This window comes from Xylona heveae (assembly GCF_001619985.1).
Source record: "Xylona heveae TC161 unplaced genomic scaffold L228scaffold_6, whole genome shotgun sequence".
In the NCBI taxonomy this organism is placed as follows: Eukaryota; Fungi; Ascomycota; class Xylonomycetes; order Xylonales; family Xylonaceae; genus Xylona; species Xylona heveae.
The window spans coordinates 1,264,509-1,285,386 of record NW_017264198.1 but is presented as its reverse complement, the minus strand read 5'-3'; the positions used below and the strand labels follow the sequence as shown (position 1 = coordinate 1,285,386).

At 47.6% G+C, this 20,878-nt stretch overlaps 6 protein-coding genes across 6 annotated transcripts; 4 read left to right on the top strand and 2 right to left on the bottom strand.

Moving 5' to 3' along the window:
• Positions 1-1,116: 1,116 nt before the first annotated feature.
• L228DRAFT_261559 (hypothetical protein) lies at positions 1,117-2,878 on the top strand (the record flags this gene model as incomplete). Its single annotated transcript, XM_018334345.1, has 8 exons — positions 1,117-1,138; positions 1,265-1,292; positions 1,386-1,407; positions 1,439-1,452; positions 1,672-1,891; positions 2,296-2,317; positions 2,368-2,505; positions 2,569-2,878. The coding sequence occupies 8 exons, from the start codon at positions 1,117-1,119 to the stop codon at positions 2,706-2,708; spliced, it is 606 nt and encodes a 201-aa protein (XP_018187941.1). The 3' UTR covers positions 2,709-2,878.
• A 545-nt stretch (positions 2,879-3,423) lies between these two features.
• L228DRAFT_261558 (hypothetical protein) lies at positions 3,424-5,699 on the top strand. The gene is made up of 2 exons (XM_018334344.1): positions 3,424-3,590; positions 3,668-5,699. The coding sequence occupies exons 1-2, from the start codon at positions 3,448-3,450 to the stop codon at positions 5,313-5,315; spliced, it is 1,791 nt and encodes a 596-aa protein (XP_018187940.1). The 5' UTR covers positions 3,424-3,447; the 3' UTR covers positions 5,316-5,699.
• Positions 5,700-6,505: 806 nt separating this feature from the next.
• On the top strand, positions 6,506-7,345 carry L228DRAFT_248062 (hypothetical protein). Its single transcript, XM_018332779.1, has one exon. It carries the CDS (start codon positions 6,650-6,652, stop codon positions 7,037-7,039), a length of 390 nt encoding a protein of 129 aa, XP_018187939.1. The 5' UTR covers positions 6,506-6,649; the 3' UTR covers positions 7,040-7,345.
• Positions 7,107-8,925, bottom strand: L228DRAFT_283534 (hypothetical protein). Its single transcript, XM_018336124.1, has 2 exons — positions 8,507-8,925; positions 7,107-8,438 (listed from the first exon to the last, which is right to left on the bottom strand). Exons 1-2 carry the CDS (start codon positions 8,817-8,819, stop codon positions 7,417-7,419), a joined length of 1,335 nt encoding a protein of 444 aa, XP_018187938.1. The 5' UTR covers positions 8,820-8,925; the 3' UTR covers positions 7,107-7,416.
• A 107-nt stretch (positions 8,926-9,032) lies between these two features.
• On the bottom strand, positions 9,033-11,002 carry L228DRAFT_230804 (tyrosyl-tRNA synthetase). Its single transcript, XM_018330547.1, has 3 exons — positions 10,726-11,002; positions 9,784-10,583; positions 9,033-9,694 (listed from the first exon to the last, which is right to left on the bottom strand). Exons 1-3 carry the CDS (start codon positions 10,847-10,849, stop codon positions 9,362-9,364), a joined length of 1,257 nt encoding a protein of 418 aa, XP_018187937.1. The 5' UTR covers positions 10,850-11,002; the 3' UTR covers positions 9,033-9,361.
• Positions 11,003-13,670: 2,668 nt separating this feature from the next.
• On the top strand, positions 13,671-19,835 carry L228DRAFT_211570 (PP2C-domain-containing protein; the record flags this gene model as incomplete). The annotated part of the gene is made up of 3 exons (XM_018329901.1): positions 13,671-13,985; positions 14,182-19,596; positions 19,668-19,835. The coding sequence occupies 3 exons, from the start codon at positions 13,671-13,673 to the stop codon at positions 19,833-19,835; spliced, it is 5,898 nt and encodes a 1,965-aa protein (XP_018187936.1).
• Between the last annotated feature and the right edge of the window lie 1,043 nt (positions 19,836-20,878).

The following is a 20,878-nucleotide window of genomic DNA, read 5'->3' as shown; positions in this document are numbered from 1 at the left end:
TATTAACCTTTTCTACGTTCACATTTTGCTGTTTTACTATGGTCATATTTTGCTGCGACGATATTGCTTAGATATTTATCTTGCGTGTTACGGTATGAAAATCATTTGACTCCAGTCTTCCAGAAATGAGGTGCACGTGCTAGAGGTGTACGCTTCTCTTTGGCAAAAGAGAAATTTTCCAACAAGACGAGAGTTTACGTTCAAGCTGTCTGTTACAGCGAGACTATCAGAGTGGCGAGCCCCACGGAGAAGTTGACGGTCTGGACATTGGACCTGTGAGACTTTGATTCGAAATCAACAAAAATGGTATTATGGCATTGTGGAAAGTCCTATCGTCAAGGGAATTACCTATCGTAAAGAGCGTGAAGGGCGTGAGGACTAAATTGAGCAAGCAAGGCTGTGCCGCTGTGCGTCATAACAGGATGCAGGTTGCGGGTTGCGGGTTCCTTTTTGTTCTTATGTTTTATTTTTTTTTTTTTTCCCTTTCTGTTGATATTTATTTTTATTTATCCCACTATCTATTTGTTTATTTATCTACATTTTATTTGTTTTCAATGCAGCCTTTTACCGGTATCATTTGTATGCGGTGACGTAGCCCATTTGCTCAATGATGTGATCGTGGACGGAAGCTTTTTCTGATGATTTATTTTTGTCCTCTTCTGATTGGACTTTATCTTGTGGTTCGCCGTTTTACTTTTAGGTCACGGACTCACCTAGTTATTTTTAAATGCTACTATTATCCTATAATGGTATTATCTTCTCATTTTAGTAGCATCATCTAATTATGTTATTATTGTCTTATGGTCAAGAGTGTCTCCTGGCGGCCTGGGCGTGGTAGCAACCGGTGGTCAGTGGTTTTTGGTCTTTGATCTTTCTTGCAAAAGACTAGAGTCCAGACCAACTTAACTTGGGTTGGTCTGGACTCTGGACAATGCTTTTCAGGGTCTGCAAACATTTTGACCAAAAGAATTTATTCTAATTAATGGTTATTGCTACTACAAAATGCCTAGGCCCTAGGCTAATAATGACCTGTCTTTAAGAATCCTATAAACTTCTTTCCCCAAGCAGCCAAGCTACACCTAGCATATATTTTGTTTTTCTCTTGATATAAATGTTATGGCCTACGACGAGAAACAAAGTAAGTGGGTGTAAAGAAGCTTGATTGCTACGTAGTAACGTAGTCCACGATGACGACTCTATATCGTGGTCGTGGTCGTCGCCTAACCTACTAACATACTATGCGTAACAGTTTGTATTTTTCTAGTATATTTTTGGTTTTTTGGTCTTAACTAGTATGATAGTAGCAATGTTTGGAATGTCAAATTGAGTCCATTTAAAACTTGTATCAACTTGCTTGCTGGATTCTCTAATACACGTGTTGACAGTGCAGATTTCTATAGTAACTTAGTAAGTCTCTCAATAGAACAACCCATAGTAGCACCTTGACTCATTGTAGGTAGACGTATACACTGCTCAAGTTCATCAGCCAAGGGATAATATCCCTAACTCTAACCCTAAATTTAGTGTAGAGCAGAACCGTGCACGTATAGCTGTGCAAGATCAGCTATTGCATGTTTCATCGCAACCGAGTCTCGTGGCTTGATTTCATTCTAGGAAAGACTTTCTCTAATAGGGAGATGCAATTGATGCTTGATAGTGTTGCATCAACAGGCTCGAGTTCATCGGCTTTGTAGGGCTAATAATTACTATCAGTCTGGATGTTGCCTTGATCTTGATGTGTGGTCGGCTTCGCTCGCGGGGCGTTCTATGGCTTGATGATCTGGCGTTGTTATTCTCTCTCGCCCATGCATCGTCTAACCACATGGCGACTTGTCGTACCAATTGCGTTGTCACCTTCCCCGTCCTGTCTGATTTCTTTGGCGATTGTGTGGTACGTGGGAAACTGCGTGGGTCCACTTCTGATCAATTAATGACCAGTAGAGACAGGAGAAAGTTCGGATGCTCGCACGATATCAGAAGAGATAAATGCGTTTTCTATTTGGTCTTTTCGCCAGGGGCTTTTCCTTCGCTGGCTTTTCCATGGCTACTTGTCATGGTAGGCTTTGCCTCTTGGTCTACCAAGTGCATTATGCTCTCAGAAGCAAGCAAAGCGCTTTAATATTAGCAGTCAGAGTAGCAAATTTTGAGGTTTTCCCTAATGATCTGGATGGGAGTTGGTCTCATTCCGCGCCAAGTAATGAGAGTGTGATACGACGACCCGTCAAACTAGGAGCTTCTGAAAGAGTACTGGAAAATGCCCTGTTGACACTTGAGGCAAGCTTGCTCTTGTAATAGCGCAGATCCATAAAGGCTGCAGGTAAGATACTGCGAAATAGAACATGAATGCCCGCAGCAGCAGTTAAATAGGACATCGAAACAGTTTCACGAGCAAGAAAGCCATGTCAGAAAACGCTTGCTCGAAAGGAAATTTCACCTTTTGCAAAAGCAGCAAGGTCATCTTGAAGGCTGTCGGTTACGTCTACCATGGCGTCTGCAAAGTTTACCGTACGCTGGATGGTCTGACGTCTAGTTAATCCCTGAATGTCCGCTCGTAGAGGATCTCTATAGAGCTTTTCCGAACGGACTTTGGCTTGCGCAATCTTGAAGCTATGATCATCGTCGGTGTCATAGTAGTCCGTTACGTCAGTCCAGAAAGTATCCTGAGTGCTCTCGAATCTCCTAAAGAAAGAAACAATGTGCAAAAGTAATATGATTTTGAGGTGGCTGCTGAAATCGCTGCAGCGCTGCATATAGGCCATTCTCATCTAGACTTTTCTCTTTGCTTTGGATTGCGAATGAGCGACAGAAACCGCTGATATAAAAGAAAAAACATCACCCTCGAAACCTAGCTGATGTTCGGCGTTCGATATCTGTATTCTGTACGTTATTGGGATTGATTGTATGCTACTACAAGCTCCATTAGAAAATAGACATGAATGACGTGATTCAGCGGAACATAAGAGGTCCTAGAAGAATCTGGGCCCCAAAAGTAAAGATAAAAGAGAACTTTCAGAGCATATGATTTATAAAAGATATTGATTGAGCAAGATGATAGACTTGTTGACGAACTACCCACGAGAAAAGCGAGCTTTTATAGAAAAATTCAGAGTGGATTCACACTAGAAAAAAGAGATGAATAAGTGAAATTTCAATAAATTTGTTTTCTTGTAATTCATTTTTGATAGTAAATAACTGTATCAATAATGCCAGTGAAGAGCATGAGTAACTTGCTGTTTATGCTGAATGAGAGAATGCATACTCGTAGCTTCACCAAGAGTTGAAGTCAATTCCGGGGAAGGATCAAGGTTATCGCATCTTATCAGATCTTGAAGTGAAGCGCACGGGCCATGCGGACGTATGTCTCTCGTCTTCCACGACAATAATAACGTAAGTTGAACGCAACTCTTCCGGTTGGAAGCATAACGGCTTCAAGTATTTTCGCCTACAATGGATAATCAACAGTTCCGCAGGCTCGTGCTCAAGAACCCGAGCACGCAGCAACAAAAAGATGGCGGCAAAACACCCGTAGCGGCCACTCCGCGCTCCGCAACTCTCGGGTCTCGAATGCGCTCGAGCATTCCTATGACTCCGTAAGTCGACTCTGACCCAGTCCCTGACACTGTTCTCTCCGAGTGCGTTGCCAAGCATAACTAACTTGTCCTATTAGCCGCTCCGTAGGGGGCTCTACTGGCGTCGACTTTGCGCGCCAACTCGCCGAGCGGAACCGGGAAAGCCAGCCTCTAAAGAAATTCAAATCGTCTGCCGCGCCTAAAGGCACAAAACTTCCAACTGGATACCGCGACCGGACACTCGACCGCGAGGCGTCAGAGAGAAATGATGTAGAAGACAAGGCTGCGCGGATTCAGGCGCTCGAGGAATCGATGAAACTCGGACAAATCGACCAGGACACTTTCGAACGTCTCCGGGATAAGCTTGTAGGCGGCGACATTCAATCCACACATTTAATCAAAGGACTCGACTTTAAGCTTCTTGAGCGGATACGTCGTGGTGAAGACGTGTTGAACGACAAGCGTACAGCCGAAGAGCGCGCCGAAGCCGAGCGGCAGGAGAAGGAGCAAGAAGCCGCAAACCTCGAAGATGAATTCGAAAAGTTCGAAGAGCAAGAGGTTGCGCCTGTGATTAAACAAAAGACAGAGAAAAAGGGCGAAATGGCGCCACCGCCACCCCCCGGTGGCCCAACCGTTGCAGGAAGAAAGCGCACACGAGATCAAATCCTGGCCGAGCTCAAAGCAGCGAGGCAGGCTGCAAAGGAACAAGCTGCACAGCCGTCTTTGGGCCCCAAATTTCGTAAAGTCGGCGAGCAGCGAAACCAGCCAAACACGTCGCGAATCGAGCGCGACGAAAAGGGCAGAGAAGTACTTATTACAGTCGACGAGGACGGAAATGTGAAACGGAAAGTCAGACGTGTCAAGGAAGACGATTCGCGCAATAGGCACTTTTCCAAAGCTGCACGCGACGATGAAGCGCAATACAATAGTAATGGTCTTTTAATGCCAGATAAAGACGCGCAACCACTTGGCATGGACGTCTCGCATATACCCGGCGCTGTACCTACGACTGGAGAAGACGATGACGATGACGGAGATATTTTTGAAGACGCAGGTGTAGACTACGATCCTCTTGCGGATCTCGGAGACGAAGACTCATCCTCGTCGGAAGAAGAAGGAGAAGAGACTACTGCAAAAGAACAGGAACGCAAACCTACATTATCTCCTTCTTCGTCGCCTAGCGAACAAGAACCTTCCAAATCACCAGATATATCATCCAAGGCTCCTACAAACGAACAGCCCGCAACAAAGAAAATCGATTACTTTGCCAGCTCATCCTCCAAACCCACTGCCTCCACAGATGGACACGACGAGGAGTCACAGTCTAGAAATCCCCTCAAAGATCCTGCTATCCTCGCGGCTCTCAAAAAGGCTTCGTCTATTGCACCTATTGGAGGCTACGATGACGACGAAGAAGGCCAAGACGCCGAAACCAGAGCCAAAGAAAGAGAGGCCGCCCGCCGCCGACAGCGACTGCTTGAACAAGCTGCCCATGATCGTGACGCAGAGGACATGGATCTCGGGTTCGGCAGCAGCCGCATGGATGATGAAGAAGACATGGATGAGTCTAAAGTCAAATTATCCGCTTGGACTGGACTTGGCGGCGGAGACGACGAGGATGACGGTGATGGAGCCGGTGCAAGAGGCGGGAAGCAAAAACGCAAGCGCGGCCCAAAGAAGAAGAAGGGGGATGTAAACAATGCCGCGGATGTGATGAAAGTCCTGGAGCGAAGAAAAGGCAATTAGTGAATATATATGATCGCGCTTGATCCAGGTCCAGGTCCCTGGCTGTTTTTGATGATTACTGCCCACCTAGAAATTATCTATAACCATGTCACTTCTGCATATATCCAATGGGAATTGGTATTCATAGAACGGGTAAATCGGGATATGGGCGTCTGGATTTGGCGGACAGAATGATTATCTCTACCCCTTTGTTTAATTTCTATATGTTTAGGAAATACAGGTCTATTCATAGCGGGGAAGATATTGATATCAAGATTAACTAAAACCGAAATGAAGATTTCAGTGAAGGGGTAAAGGGCTTTTTAAAATATTTCTAATAATCATTCAGCCAGTCGATAAAGTGGCTGTTAGTTGAACTGACATGTTGGTTGCGTTGTGAACGGGAAGATTTTATTATGTTTTCTAGTCCCTGTTTATTGCTCTCTTGCTCCACGCGTCCTGGCATTTACATGCAATTATTTCCTTGCTATACTTTGTCAAGCTTGTTAGCGCTATCAAAGCAGCTGTTAGCCGCGTTGCGCTTGAAGTAGGCAAAGCTCCTTTGACTCTTATTATTCGTTGATTTGCTCGTTCGGTCGTTTATATTCCCCACTGTACTATAGGCTAGTTTGCTACCTTGTAACTACCCTGTAAACATTCCATGTCCGGCGTCAAAAAAATACCAGATAACTCCTCCAGAAATCCAATGATAACGAAGACAAACCGGCGACACTCCATTGGGAAGTTGTGGCTTCGTTGTAAAGTATCTGCTGCTGGGAAAATTGCGGATGAAAAGAGCGCTTACCAGAAACATGGAGTCACATGGAATATAATTAGATTCTCCTTTCTCAAGCGCTCGGGTTCAAATGAGCGCTTACAATGTGCTGGGAAGCACAATGTTGTCTTTCTGCACCCAATCGTACTTTTACAAAATAGTCTTGCCGTTTTAGATGTTGTAAATCTAAATAAAAAATTTTGGCCGATTGGTTGCAATTTGCTAGCCATCTTGGTTTGGCCCTTTCAATCTTCAAACCGCTGGGTAGAAACATGTTCAGGCGCTTATTGGTAGCTACCTAGTGAGCAGAGTGTTTGTAGATTGCTATATTTGCAATTGCCTCATTGTCATCGTAATGCCATCTATGATATGAAGTTATAATATTTGAGATAAAAAGGGCCTTGGAGTCCCATATTTCTTTTCACGGCATTCCATGTTTTATTCTGCAAACTGATCTACGTTACAAGTTAGTCGAGAAGAACAGAAACTTACAGATTGAATCTTACTTGATAGTGACCTTTCCTTCATTTGTAGCTCGCGGCTCACTTCGATTTCCATCTAATACATTCATTTGCCAACAATGGCCGAGTTACACGTCGCAATATATGAAAGCTCCCCGGACGACGTACCACACTGGTCCCTTTATACGATGGATGATTACGGAAATGAAATGGTCTTCGAAGCGCTGGGCAGCACGGGTGGGGAATTTAAATACAATAGCCGGGCCGTTCGAATGCTCTTGTCTGATAGTCTCTCCGAGATTCCAAAGATTGGGCGCATAGAAGCCGATGTATGGCCGGACGTGCCTGACTTGCTCAAGTATGTGCCAATGGGTAACAGGAAAGGGTGGAATTGCCAGAATTGGGTTATGGAGGCCATTGCTTCCCTCAAAAGGGAAGGCTACCTGGAAGAAAACGCGGCGGGCATGAATTATATCCGGTCAAAATATCAGAAGAAGCTTAGCGTTTAGAAGTGCTGCGGGAGTAAAAGATGTCACGCAGGAAAGTGGAGCATATGAGATTCGGATTCAGGATTATCTGGATGACTCGAGATGATAAGGAGAGAGATAAATTCGGAAACAAATGTTTAGAGCCGGGTCCAGTGACGGAGGTCTCCGTAGCTGGCTCATGCTCCCATAGCAGACGAACGAGAAATGCAGGAAAGCTTGTGATGTCTAAGATCTTAGAGATAAGAATGAAAGACTTTCTCTCGCAATATTCACCTTAAGCAACGATGTCAGCATTGGGCGTGACAAGTTTCAGGAACCAAGAGAATGGACAGACCAGGTACCAATTTGTTTTGACAACTGTGACGCCAAAATAAGGGAGCCCAATCATTATGTTATATTCAATTCACCGCCCTGTCAATGGAGCGGTCTCTTACATATTCCTCCTTGAACGTACCAATGCCGGTCTCTGGAAGAAATAGATGCCAATCTTTATCTTTACTTAACAACGCCATGTGAAAAGCCTTTACGTATTCCCAGTATTCCGGATATCCGCCGCCAGACTCCCAATCAATTATGCCAGATATTCTTACATCCTCTTCATTATTCACAATGAGGTTTCTTGGATGCAAATCCCCATGCGTCATCACAATCAGATGATTCTCGGGAAGACACGAACGTATAAGCTCCACGAGTGTCGGATGAGCGTGAGCCTCGGTCAAAAGAAAGTCGTTGAATTGGGCTTCATTGACTATAGGACCAGCGCTTGTCCGCAGCCAGCGTCGCCTATCTTGACAATGAAACGAGGATGGATCATCTCCGCTTCCCAGAAAACCGTCTTTTGAAGGAAGTGGAAGAGATCTGAGCTCAAGAAAAAAGGAGTTGAGCTGTTGCTGGATATGCTCCTTTTTGGCCAATGTCAGATTTGCCCAGACGCGATCGAGAGGTACGCCAGGAACAAACGTAGTGAACAGATACGACCGTTTCCCGATTTGAATCATTCCCAGAGTTTCAGGAACCGATATTATCTTATCCGTTTGCGAAGTACAAGCATGAATGTGTGCGAGGTTCGCCGCCTCAGTGACATCGGTGCCGCGGCAAACCTTGACCACAATGTCTGGTGCGATCCGAACAACGGCCCGTTGAAGCACCTGAGAAAGTACTTCGCCGCGTTTCAGAAGATCTGAGAGCGCAGCACGTGAAATGGTGATCTGTTTGTCCTCACCACGTTGGGAAGTTTCTTCCTTTGATTTGGCCCTTCTTTCTTCCTTTGTCGTGTCTGCAGATGCGGAAGAAATTTGAAGTAGCTCGGCGAGGCTAGTTGCCAGAGGCCACAGAATGGAAACGTCGCCCTCCTCGGGAGGATAAATGTGTTTTGGAAGGGCGATGTGGCGATTTTTTTCCACTTCTGAAGAAGCTGTTTCTAAAAAATAATCGATCTAAGTCAATATTTCAGTTTCGCTCTTTTTGAGGAAAGAGTCGTTGACTTACCGTCGGGCACCGCATCAATGGGTGCAGGTGGTTCCACTATGTTGGCACGCTCGGTTTTGTATTTTCGGCTTGCTTCTCGTAGGGACAGCCAGAGATCTACGGTCGGATCATCGTTTACAATTTTTTCCAGGTCACTGATTGTAGATTCGTTGAGCTCTTTTAGTTTGCGTTGTGTCTGTGCATCTTCATCAGCTGTTGCATTGTCTGCCATTATTCCAGCTTCAGGTTGATCGGTAGGGGGAGAACGTGTTCTTCTCCGCTTGTATGCTTGGGGCTGTTCCAGAGTATCATGACAGTTGGATTTCACGGTCATATTTGAAGAGGAGGGGAGTCAAGAGGGAGATGTTGAAGTACTCCGTATGAAGTTTCTTTCTTTCATTCGAAGGGGTGACTTTGTTTCTTGTTCGTTCTTTGTTGGGTGCGTGAGCCCTCCTGTTTGGGGTTAAGCTAGCTATATAATATACAACCATGTTTCAAAGAAAAGAGCCCCAAGTTATGATAATCAAGTATAAGTATTTTATTCATTGACACGTGATATTTACCTAACGTATTTTAGATGCTTTTATATAAAAAGGGGAAATCTATCAGCTAGAGAAAAGAAATGCAGGGAGACAGATGGTCCGCCACAAAAATAAATGGGAGCTGTCATAATAATTGACGGAACGCTTGAGATGGATCGAGGAATGGTCGAAGCAGTGTAAAATGCCCCTCGATGGAGTCAAATTTGCAAAAGAATTTTGCATATTTAGTTCTTCTCTCCTACTTTGGCCCTTTACATACTGTCCCAGTGGCCACATCTTTGGAAGTTTCTTTTGTTTGCTTTCATGGCTCATCTCCTTTTACTGTATATACTGATCATGACTGCTGGACCTCTTTCTGCGCAAGATCCAGCTTCTCCATGGCCTCCTCGGCGCTCTTGCCTACGCTCAACTCGGTTGCCTTGTCGCCCTTGAGCGAACCGTCAGGTTGAGCTTGGACCGGCGCGCCGTTGGCGGCTGCGGCTGCGCCAGGATGTCTGGTTCCCTTGTCCTTGGGCTTCTTCTGTTTCTTCTGCGGGGCCGCTGGTGGCGGGTAGGCCTTCTTTTCAATTTCCTGGAAGGCTTGCGAGGCCTGGTATTGTTTCTGAATGGGTTCGAGGAGGGTGGTGAGAGCAGCGGTGACGGCAGCCTTGAGGAGCTGGGGAGTGAGCTGTAGAGTTTTATATCGTCAGCATTGAACTTTTGTCTCTGGCAAAGTATCGAGGTGTAAGACAAAAAGGAAGGTTGGGAGAAACGTACAATATCGGCAATGTAATCCTTCTTCAGCTCTTCAATGTTGGAATAGACAAGCGGCTCGCCCTCGCGACGCTCGACGACAAACTTGGGCTCGCCGGTCTTGAGCGCGCTCACGGGAAGCAGGACATATTCGACAAACGAAATGACGCCGTTGCCCTCGACTTCCTTGGGTGCGGCGTACGCCTTTTTCAGCTTCTTCTTGATAGCCTCTGGTGCGTCAAGAATATCAATCTTGGAGTCAGGGTCGGACGCTGACATTTTGCCACCCGCGAGACCGGGCACCATGGGGTTCATGAGATGCGCGCGCTCCTTGAAGCCCAGTTTGCTAAGAGTTTCGGCCGCAAGAGCGAAGATCTTCCGCTGATCGGCACCGCCAAACTGCGCATCCACCTTAAGGTGCTCCTCATCGAGGGCCTGCATGAGCGGGTAGATGAGACCACTGAGCGGGGCATTTTCGGATTGCTTTACGACCTCAGCACCAGCCTTCTTCGAGTCGTGCTCTGAGACCACGGAGCTGAGTCGGAACAGGTCCATTGTGTATTCGGGAGTAAGCTGGTAGCTGCTTCCCAGGACGAACTCGAGTCGGTCAATCGGCACGTTGAGAGCCGTCAGCAAAGCCACAATGACCTGCTTGTAGTATTCGGCGCGGTAGTTGACTAGCTCAATCGGCGCCTTCAGGTTGTCCAGGAAGGCGTGAATGTCGGCGAGAAGGATCTTGATCCTACAACCAGCACGCAGAAATTGTGCCAGTTTCACCATGGGCACAAAGTAGCCACAGTGCGGTCGCCCAGTTGTTGCGGTACCTATTTAAAGGGAAAACCATTCGTCAATCATATGTCTTGGGGCATGTCGTTTGGAGGAAATGCAGAGGTCATTGGAATAATTGTAGACCCATAAGAAACACTCTCCAAAATATCACGAAAAGCAAAGACATTGCCAACATACCCCAGTAGAGGACCAGAGGCCGATTCTGCTTGACAATCACATCCTCGATAATCTCCGGCTTCATAATTTCCTGGAGATTCTCCCCAATGAGGGCAATCTTCTCCTGAGGGGTCAGGTCCGCCATGGTGGGGTTTCCGATCTGTGGGCGGGGCAAAGTTCGAATCTGAATTCTTTGGCAAATGACTGCAGTTTTCGGGAAAGAAAAAAAAGTCACAGAGACCGGTTAGAGAGCCGGATTTTTACCTGTGTTTGCTGCTAAAGGGTATCGACGCAGAGGAAAAACAAGAGAAAGAGTAAATGGTGAGTCAAGCAATGGGATTTGTTTCTTGTGACGGAGAATTGTGCAGATTATCCTCGCTTGTGCACGGATTTGTGCATGCACAAGTCTACCCCACCAACCCGCCTTCTCTCCTCCAGGGCGTCCACTTACCATGTTGCTCTACGAAGGTAATATTTGATCCATGTACAGAGAATAATATTGTTGTACTTGGAGAATTCGCTTGCACGATATCTAACCACCTTTTATGTTGGAAAAATTCATTCTTGGTAGCCATATTGATTCATAGCAAGTTTAAACAAGCATCGTGATGTTGGACGTGCCCCGCAAAAGGAATGATGGTTCAGTAGCACAGGCCCAGCGGATAATAATGGATGAATTGCAACACCAATAGCGTCAGGTTTAATACTTAGCAAAGCAATTTAATTCCAGTTTGATACGTAGAGAAGATTATTGAAACACTGGACGATCATTTATCTGACGTTGGTCCTGACCTCTGCTTCTTTACAGACTTAGCAAGAGGCGACCTTTCCAACATCACTTGACGATGAGAGGCTCGAGAATCGAAGACGACATCTAAGCTGCACAATCTGCAAAGGCTGAGCAGCTGAACTCTCCTTAATTCCAATCCACTGTGGTCTCAACAATCAAATGGCAGCAATGACTGAAGCTATAACATCCTAGGACAAAACTTTTCGATCATCTAATGACCTCCAGCTAAACATCAAGGCTCATGCTGCTCAGTCTACAACTTATCAAGTTCAAAACTGGTACTTGTTTGGTTTTCGAACCAGCAAAATTGCACGCTGCTACGTTATACCAGAAAAGGCTGACTAGAGCAACATCCTTCTAGGCAACATTCGTCGCCTTCGTTGCGTTTTGACTTTGGGGCTCTCGCATCTCATTCGACTTCGAACCGACTTTTTTACTAGACTGCTGCGTATTCCCGCCACTTTCGCCCTGGTTGCAATGCTCAGCTTAGAGGCCAATAACCTCGAGCCATTCGAGCAGGAACACTCCCCCAGGTGAGGAACCAAGAAAGGCTCAGTCTCCGCCTAGCAGACACGCCCATAAAGTTACAGGTGGAGGGGCTGTAAGAGGGAGCCTTTCAACGGGGAATCGGAGAGCAATCATGCGCTCATCCTACTGCTCTTACCTTGTTCCACTCTCCAATGCGAGTTTTTTTTTTATGATTAGCTGTTTGATGACATGAGCCATGGCCAGTACATAAGTTGTGGCGGATCAAAAACAATCGATCGATTCAAGATCTAGTCAATCGAATCCAATCAGTCCGCCGAATCTCCGCACTGGACCCAACCTTATCCGTTCTCCCGACTTGTGCTGGCTCTCCCACTCGCAACCGCCCTCGGTGGAGGAAACAAGACCTTTCGAAGTCTTGATTACCGTCGTCATTATCATTCCATTGGCTGCAGACATCACCATTTTCCTGTTATTTTCTGCTGTTGGCATCGATCCATTTTGTTGCGAGTTTTGTGAGGCTTGAACAAGAGTTCCACCTGTCTCGGCACCATTCCCCTCGCTCGATTCGCCGTCCCAGAGCCACCGTCTGACGCTCACTTTCGTTTGGGCAGCTCGATTCGCTAAGTGACCGGGCCCAGCGATCCCATTGAATGCTTGAGCCGTGCACGCATCGTTACGTCCGATCCTGAACCCTCGTTCAGTCGCCAGTGGGCTATCGCTCCTGCTGGTGTTATTTCTTATATTATTATCGCCCTTTAATATATACAGTCCCGCTCTTTGCTTCAAGTGGCGGGCTGCCTGCTTGAATGCGCCGCCTTTGAGCTAGTTTTACTCCACGATTATGACGAAGCTCGGGCTGAAGGGTCGCCATGGTTCCGGCGAGAGCTCGAGCAGCTGGCGTTCGCAGGACACTGTCAGATCACTTTTTCGTGGCAACTCCTCGCGTCATTCTATTATAAAGACAGATCCAAATGGCAAGGCGCAGTAAGTGTTTTCCGTTTTGCCTTCTCTGTTTTCCTTTGAAGCTATCCCAAAGCGCGCCCAAGCTATTCGCCATTCTATCATACCCAAGACCCTTCTGAATTGAGCGGATATCACCCTTGAAGCCATGTCTCTTTCCACGACTCAACGCCGATCGATGCTAAAGGCAATTTTTGCATCACAAAACCATTGATGATGCGCGGTCTCAGAGCCCTTGATCATTTGAGCGTCTTTTCGGCTTCTGAGACATTCGCCTCCAGCAAGCTTCTGTGTTGTCGTCCTTGGTCTCGACCATGCTGCTGGACGCTTCAGACTGACTCCCCATTGTGTGCACTATTCTAGGAATGTCGACGACGGAGCTATTTCACCCGGTGCGATGAATCCCCGGCCTGATTACTTCTCACACAGCTCCCCCGAAGTATCGCCACGGGACTTGAGGATGCAGGAAGACATTGGAAACTACCAGCAAGCTCTCCAAGAGCTCGGTGCCGCAGCAGAAGAACGGTCGGGGCAGTCACAAAACCAGCAAGGAGATGGCGCTGCCGCTGGTCCGAACCGTGTTCGATCATCTGTTGATCTATCTATGGCTCCCCTCGAAGGCGCAAGCCATCGAGGTGCTATGAACGGCGCAGCTGGAAGATCTCTCCCATCATCTCCGTCAATCCACCCAGGCTCTAAGCCTCCGACTCTCCGTGAAGCGCCCGATATGAACGATGACCGGCGACCCTCTGTGGCGAGTGCAAATACCGTGAGTAGCACAGGCTCCAGAGGAAGCACAGGGAGGATTCACCGAAAGCTCCATGGCATGTTCGGCGATGACCAGTCCGGACGAGAATCTCGTCAGGGCTCAAATACAAGCCTTCCCATGTCGGCAAAGGAAAACTCAAATCAGTCACAGCGTGGGCGGGACCACTTTCTGGGAGAACCTTCCATGAGTCGATCAGAATCGCCGTTCGGTTCCCGGCCACGAACACCTCTTCCCTCTAGTGATGTTGTGCCATGGGTGTTCCAAGATTTTAAGGTGAGCTTTCCATTTCGGTTTATCTCCTTTGAAAGAGTGTTTTGGGGGAGGAGGAATATCCAGATGTTCACAGGACCTTCACTGGAAGGCAATTGTTTGATTCGGTTGGAGTGAGATTTTGGTGACGTGTTTTCCCGAATTGCTGTCAATATTTTGAATTTCCCTTGATTTTCAACTAATGCATGGTGGACTGTAGGACATTCCCAATTACGGCGACGCACCAATCCGGGAGGCTCCTTCCTCAACTGACATACACCGGTACGCGGGTGATAATAATCAAGCAGATCGGAACAATGGCTCTTCCACACGTGAACCCCATCAACATTCTCACAGATTTCACTTGCACAGGCACCATAAGAGTAAAGAAGACGCTAAACCACCTCCTCGAGATCAAAGAACCGCGGAGCTTTTGCGCACCGCAGGTGTTGGAGATGGATCGGCACTAAGTCTAAAGGGACATCCAGCTTTCAGCTCCCGAGCCTCAGTTGCCTCAGGAGCAACAAGTCCTACGCCAAGTTCCTACAGTGCTACGAATCGTGACCCAATGAACAACATGAGAATGCAAAGTAACGCGAGCAAACGCTCGCTTTTTGACAAATTCAAGCGCGGGAATCGGCATAAAGATGACAAAGGTGCTGCTGCCGATGAGCTCAACAGTCTTCCCGGCTCCACTAGATCCCTAGTGGACAACCAGAACAACCAGAACATGGCCCCAAAACCTTCCAGGCTAGAATCTTCCACGGGAAGTCTGAAACGCCGGGGCCCCAGTTTGGCCGGCTCGGATATCACTCTGAAACCCGGGTCTCAAGATCATGGTCAGCCGGCGCCAATTTCACGGAAGGAATCTATGGTTCCCAAGGTTCCTGGTCACGGGCGTCTTAAGGGAGCTGTTAGACGTGGACTGAGCTCCGATGTGCAAACCGGTAAAGACCTTGCCAGCCGTAAAGGCAGCCAGGCGATCAATTCGTGGTTCGACCTGGACACAGACCTTAGCCGCATGGAAGGAATCGTCACTCAACCTCCACCGTTACATCCAGCGGACGGCGAAGTGTTCGCCGGCGGTCCGACAACTGACGAACAACGCTCTGAGATACTTGAGGTTAATGCCTCCCGCGGAAGCGGCGCTTGGGATGCGCCCGACAGCTGGGCGGTCAAGAAGGTGGGAGATGACAACATGAGTCGTCTGCCAGAGATTGATGAGGCCGGCATTCCACATAAAGACGTGGACGATGGCCATCAGTACTGCATCCGCATTTTCCGTGCTGATTCCACGTTTGCGACCCTCTCCACCGGCCTCAACAGTACCGCAACGGAGATACTCCACACTTTAGGCCGAAAATCGTTTCTCCAAGACGAGCTAGGGAATTATCAGATCATCTTGCGCAAGCACGATTTACAGCGACAATTGGAAGCGGGCGAGAGACCGGTAGCAATCCAGAAGCGGCTTTTGGAACAGGCAGGATACACGAGCAAAGATCACATTGATGAGATTGGTAGAGAGGATAATAGCTACTTGTGTCGCTTCACGTTTGTACCTGCTAAGCTGAGCGGGTTTTCCAGCCTCGAGCGCGACCCAGGCTTCAGCAAGATGCAGAAGTTCAGTCACATTGACCTCCAGGGCCGCAACCTGATCACTATCCCCATCACCCTGTATCGGAAAGCCACCGAAATCATTTCTTTAAATCTTTCGCGAAATTTGTCGCTCGATGTACCAAAAGACTTCATTCACAGCTGCATCAATCTGCGCGAGCTCAAGTATGTCAGCAACGAGGCCTGGCACCTTCCGCCCAGTTTGAGTCTTGCAAGTCGACTCACAGTATTGGATATCTCAAACAACAAATTGGAACAGTTGGAGCATGCCGATCTGAGCAAGCTCACCAGCCTCGTGAGCATCAAACTGGCGAACAATAAGCTCAAGTACCTGCCAGAGTATTTTGGCGACTTCACCCAATTAAGGAGTCTCAACCTCTCATCGAATTACCTTGAATCTTTTCCCGATTTCCTTTGTCGTCTTAAATCGCTGGTCGATTTGGACATCAGCTTTAATGCCATCAAGAATCTGCCCGACATTGGTCAATTGACCACCTTGGAGCGGTTTTGGGCGACCAACAATCGTTTGACTGGGTCTTTCCCTGAGGGTTTCAAAGAGCTCTCGAGCCTCAAGGAACTGGATGTGCGATACAATGCCCTCTCCAACATTGATGTTGTCGCACAACTACCACAGTTGGAGCAGCTCATGGCTGGCCATAACTCGGTGCCCGGTTTCACCGGTACATTTGAAAAGATCCGGACGTTTTACCTGAACCATAATCCAGTCACCCGCTTTACAGTTACTACTCAAATTCCGACAATGACTACACTGAGTATTGCGTCGGCGAAATTGTCGGAATTGCAGGACGATTTTGCTGAGCAATTGCCCAACTTGACCAGGGTGATCCTCGACAACAACCATCTCGTCTCGCTTGGCCCGCAAATCGGAAAGTTGCGCAAGCTCGAGCATTTGAGCTTGGCCAAGAATCAGCTGAACAACCTTCCGGCCGAAATCGGCTTACTGCAAGAATTACGCTTCCTGGACCTGCGTGAAAATAATTTGAAGAAGCTGCCTTCCGAAATTTGGTGCGCTCTTCGCTTGGATACGCTCAACGTCTGCTCCAACGTGCTCGATGTCTTCCCTAAGCCACCACCGCTGTCGCAGCTGGAGGCAGGCGTAAATAACAATCTTGCAAATCCTACTGGAGGAGTTTCGTCGCTATCATCGAGCCCGAGTTTTGAAGAACTTGGAAAACTCGAAGATTTCCAAGCGCGACGGCCGAGTCATGCTTCATCTACGTTGCTCAGTGTTGGAAGCTCTCCAGCCACCTCATACCGCAAAGGATCGATCGCGTCTATGTATGGCCCGGGCGGAAGAAAAACCTCAACTACTTCGAGAACGCCGACGGATGGCATGATAACTCCCGTCGCACGAAAGGATTCGAGTTTCTCAACAAGGGTTGCCAGCACATTTGCTGGCTCGCTCCGCCACCTCTTTCTAGCGGACAATCGCTTGACTGACGACGTTTTTGACGAGATCACATTGCTGCCCGAATTACGGATATTGAATCTTTCTTATAATGAGCTCTATGATATTCCGCAGCGGTCCCTTCGACGTTGGCCTCATCTCGCAGAGCTTTTCGTATCCGGAAACGAACTTTCGTCTCTCCCTTCAGATGATTTTGAGGAGGGCAGCTCTCTCAAGGTCCTTCACATCAATGCAAACAAGTTCCAAGTTTTGCCTGCGGAGCTCGGGAAGGTCAACAAGCTTACCATTTTGGACGTGGGCAGTAATTCGCTCAAATACAATGTTTCAAACTGGCCGTATGACTGGAACTGGAACTGGAATCACAACCTGAAATATCTCAACTTATCTGGCAACAAGAGATTGGAAATCAAGCCCAACCCCTCTTCATATAATTATGGTTCTAGCGGTGCTAGAGAAGGCCGCGATCTTACCAATTTTAACTCCCTCACGTCTCTTCGAGTCCTTGGACTAATGGATGTAACCTTGACGATCCCCTCGGTCCCCGAGCAGACAGAGGATCGAAGAGTCCGTACATCCGGTTCGTTGGCTGGTTCCATGACGTACGGAATGGCGGACAGTCTTGGCCGGAATGAGCATCTCTCCACCATCGATATGATAGTCCCCAAATTCCGTGGTCATGAGACTGAGACGCTTCTTGGAATGTTTGACGGGCAAGCCTTGTCAAGCGGCGGCTCAAAGGTTGCCAAGTTTCTGCAAGAAAACTTTTCGTTCCAATTTGGCGAAGAGCTTAAACGCCTTGAAAGCCTGCGGGAAACGCCAGTCGATGCCCTACGCCGGGCGTTCCTCGCCTTGAATAAGGACTTGGCCACTGTTGCCAGCCAGTCCATGGATGAGAAGGAGCTTCGAGGCTCACAGCTGGGGCATCGAGGCTCCATTGTAGCTCCCATACTAAGCTCGGATGATCTTGCATCGGGAAGCGTTGCCACCGTGCTGTTCCTTCAGGGGATGGAGTTATATGTTGCAAACGTGGGTGACGCACAGGCAATGCTTGTTCATTCCGAAGGCGGTTATCGGATCCTTACTAGGAAGCATGACCCGGCTGAGCCGAGTGAGCGCCAGCGCATCCGGGAGGCGGGTGGCTACGTATCAAGACAGGGAAAGCTCAACGATGTCCTGGATGTATCCCGTGCATTTGGATACACCCAGCTGATGCCCGCTGTGATGGCTGCGCCGCACGTTTCTCAGATAACGCTCAAGGAGCAGGATGAGATGGTTTTAATCGCGTCAAAAGAGCTGTGGCAGTATCTTACCCCAGACGTTGCGGTTGACATTGCTCGTCAGGAGCGAGGTGACCTAATGCGGGCAGCGCAAAAATTGCGGGATCTTGCCATTGCATTTGGCGCGACGGGCAAGATCATGGTTATCATGATTGGTGTTGGCGACTTGAAAAAGAGAGAGCGGGCTCGTAATCGTGCCCAGAGCATGTCTATGGGACCTTTGGGCTCGCCAGATGAACAGGTCTTCTCGTCTAAGCGTGGAAAACGGCCTCGAGATGCTGTCAACGATTCCACTTTAGCCAGGCTAGATCAGGAAGTCGAAGCCCCCACTGGCGATGTAAGCTTGGTCTTTACGGACATTAAAAACTCCACGCTTCTTTGGGAGACATATCCGATTGCTATGCGCTCTGCAATCAAGATCCACAACTCCATTATGCGCCGGCAGCTTCGTATCATTGGTGGATACGAAGTAAAAACAGAGGGAGACGCATTCATGGTGTGCTTCCCGACAGCAACATCAGCCTTATTATGGTGCTTCTCCGTTCAAAGTCTGTTACTGGAAGCGCCTTGGCCGAGCGAGATTTTGAATAGTGTACATGGGCAAGAGGTCCAAGATGCTGATGGCAACGTCATTTTCCGCGGTCTTTCGGTACGAATGGGCATTCACTGGGGATGTCCCGTGTGCGAGCCTGACCCCATTACCAACCGGATGGACTACTTCGGTCCAATGGTCAACCGAGCCTCACGAATATCTGCTGTTGCAGATGGCGGTCAAATTACCGTTTCTTCAGACTTCATCACTGAGATCCAAAGGACTCTAGAAGCATATTCGGAATCAGACCGCACAGCGTCCACCGGCTCTGAAGATTCAATGTACGATGATGCGATGGGTCAAGCCATTCGGCGCGAGCTTCGATCTCTCAGTAGCCAAGGGTTTGAGGTCAAGGAACTGGGTGAGCGTAAACTCAAGGGACTCGAAAATCCCGAATATGTCTATCTTATGTTCCCTCATTCATTGGCGGGCCGCCTGATTGTTCAGCAGCAGCAGCAGGCAGATGCCGAAGCTGCTCAGGCAGCAAATAACCCTGGTAGCAAGAGCAAGGATAGTCAACTCACCATTGACACACAGATGGTCTGGGATCTGTGGAGCATCAGTTTACGGCTAGAGATGCTTTGCAGTACATTGGAGTGTCCCGGCTCAACGGAGCTCAAGGCACCCGAGACAGCAATCTTGGAACGGATGAAGAGTCGTGGTGGTGAAGTCACGGACCGATTCCTGGTCAATTTCGTCGAGCACCAGGTTTCAAGAATCGAGGTAAGCTTTCTGTTTCCTGTCAATCCAATTGATTCTCAATTGCGGATCTAATATGTGTTGCAATTACATAGACGTGTACCACAACACTCGCTATGCGGCACCTTGTGCGACCCTTCCGCGCCCATCGCAATATTCTCGAGGACGCTTGTCCTATGGGAGACATCTTTGCGGGCCTCCACAAGGAGCTGGCCGACCTGAAAGCTCTCAAGGCACGCCTCGAGTCTGGCTCAAAGAATTGATCGCCAGTGAATATTTTCTCACTGGCCGTGTACTTTTATTCTTCTTGCCTTCTTCTCTTCCTTTCTCTTGGTGCCGCGCCATCACTTTACGGCTTCTCCCTGCGCATACTTTTGATGCAGCGTACGGATGGACCCTTGCTAGACCAGCCGGAATTTTCTTCTTTCGCAGTCTCATTGCGGATTTTATCCACCTACATACCAGACTTATGTGTCTCACAGACTTTATTGGTATCCTTTCTTCCTTGCCTCAGTATGCAAATTTTATTCCACGCATATGAGGTATGAGACTACCCTTCATCTCTTGCCAAGTTGCATGAAAGCAACATCTGGTCTTGTCGCCTTCTATTCTTTTTCCGGAACAAATATGTTTTGGGTCCAATTGTTTGCTTCGAATGTTTGGTCTCTTGGAATGTCGCGCAATTGGTACTTTTCTTTTTCTTTCTACGTCTTGTTTTATACGGAGTAACGTGGCCTGGAAACACGGTATATGGGACCCAAGCACGCGCTTTTCATCGGTTATAACTTACCTTTGATCTTTTCCTGTATCCTACTAACCTTTTTCATTTTACTTTTTCTATTTCTTTTCTTTATTATTTTGCTTTCATTTCATTTCTTTGGTGATGGATTACTCTACGAAATTGGATGATTGTCTTTTTTTTTTTCACTTTTGATGGGATGGTTTGGGCGTTTATCAAGGATCAGCTCTTTTCTTTTCGCTGTTTTCTTTTTCACGTCTATTCTTTAGCTGTATTTGATCGGGTACATCCTGTACGATGTTGACAACAAACAAGGTCATATTTCTTTTCTTTCCCTTTTTTTGTTATTCTCCTTGATTTTTATTAAACTTTTGACATACCAAAGTCTGGGCTGATGGGGGATATATTGTATTCCTTTGTACAGCTATCTATCCCTCTCCCGCTGTTAGTTAGTTATCCTGGAACACAAACGGAAACGGGATTCCTGGAAAAAAAAGGAGAACGAGAGATGTGTATATAAAAGTAGTTGAATAATGAAATTTTTACTAACTCTCAACAATTTTTTTT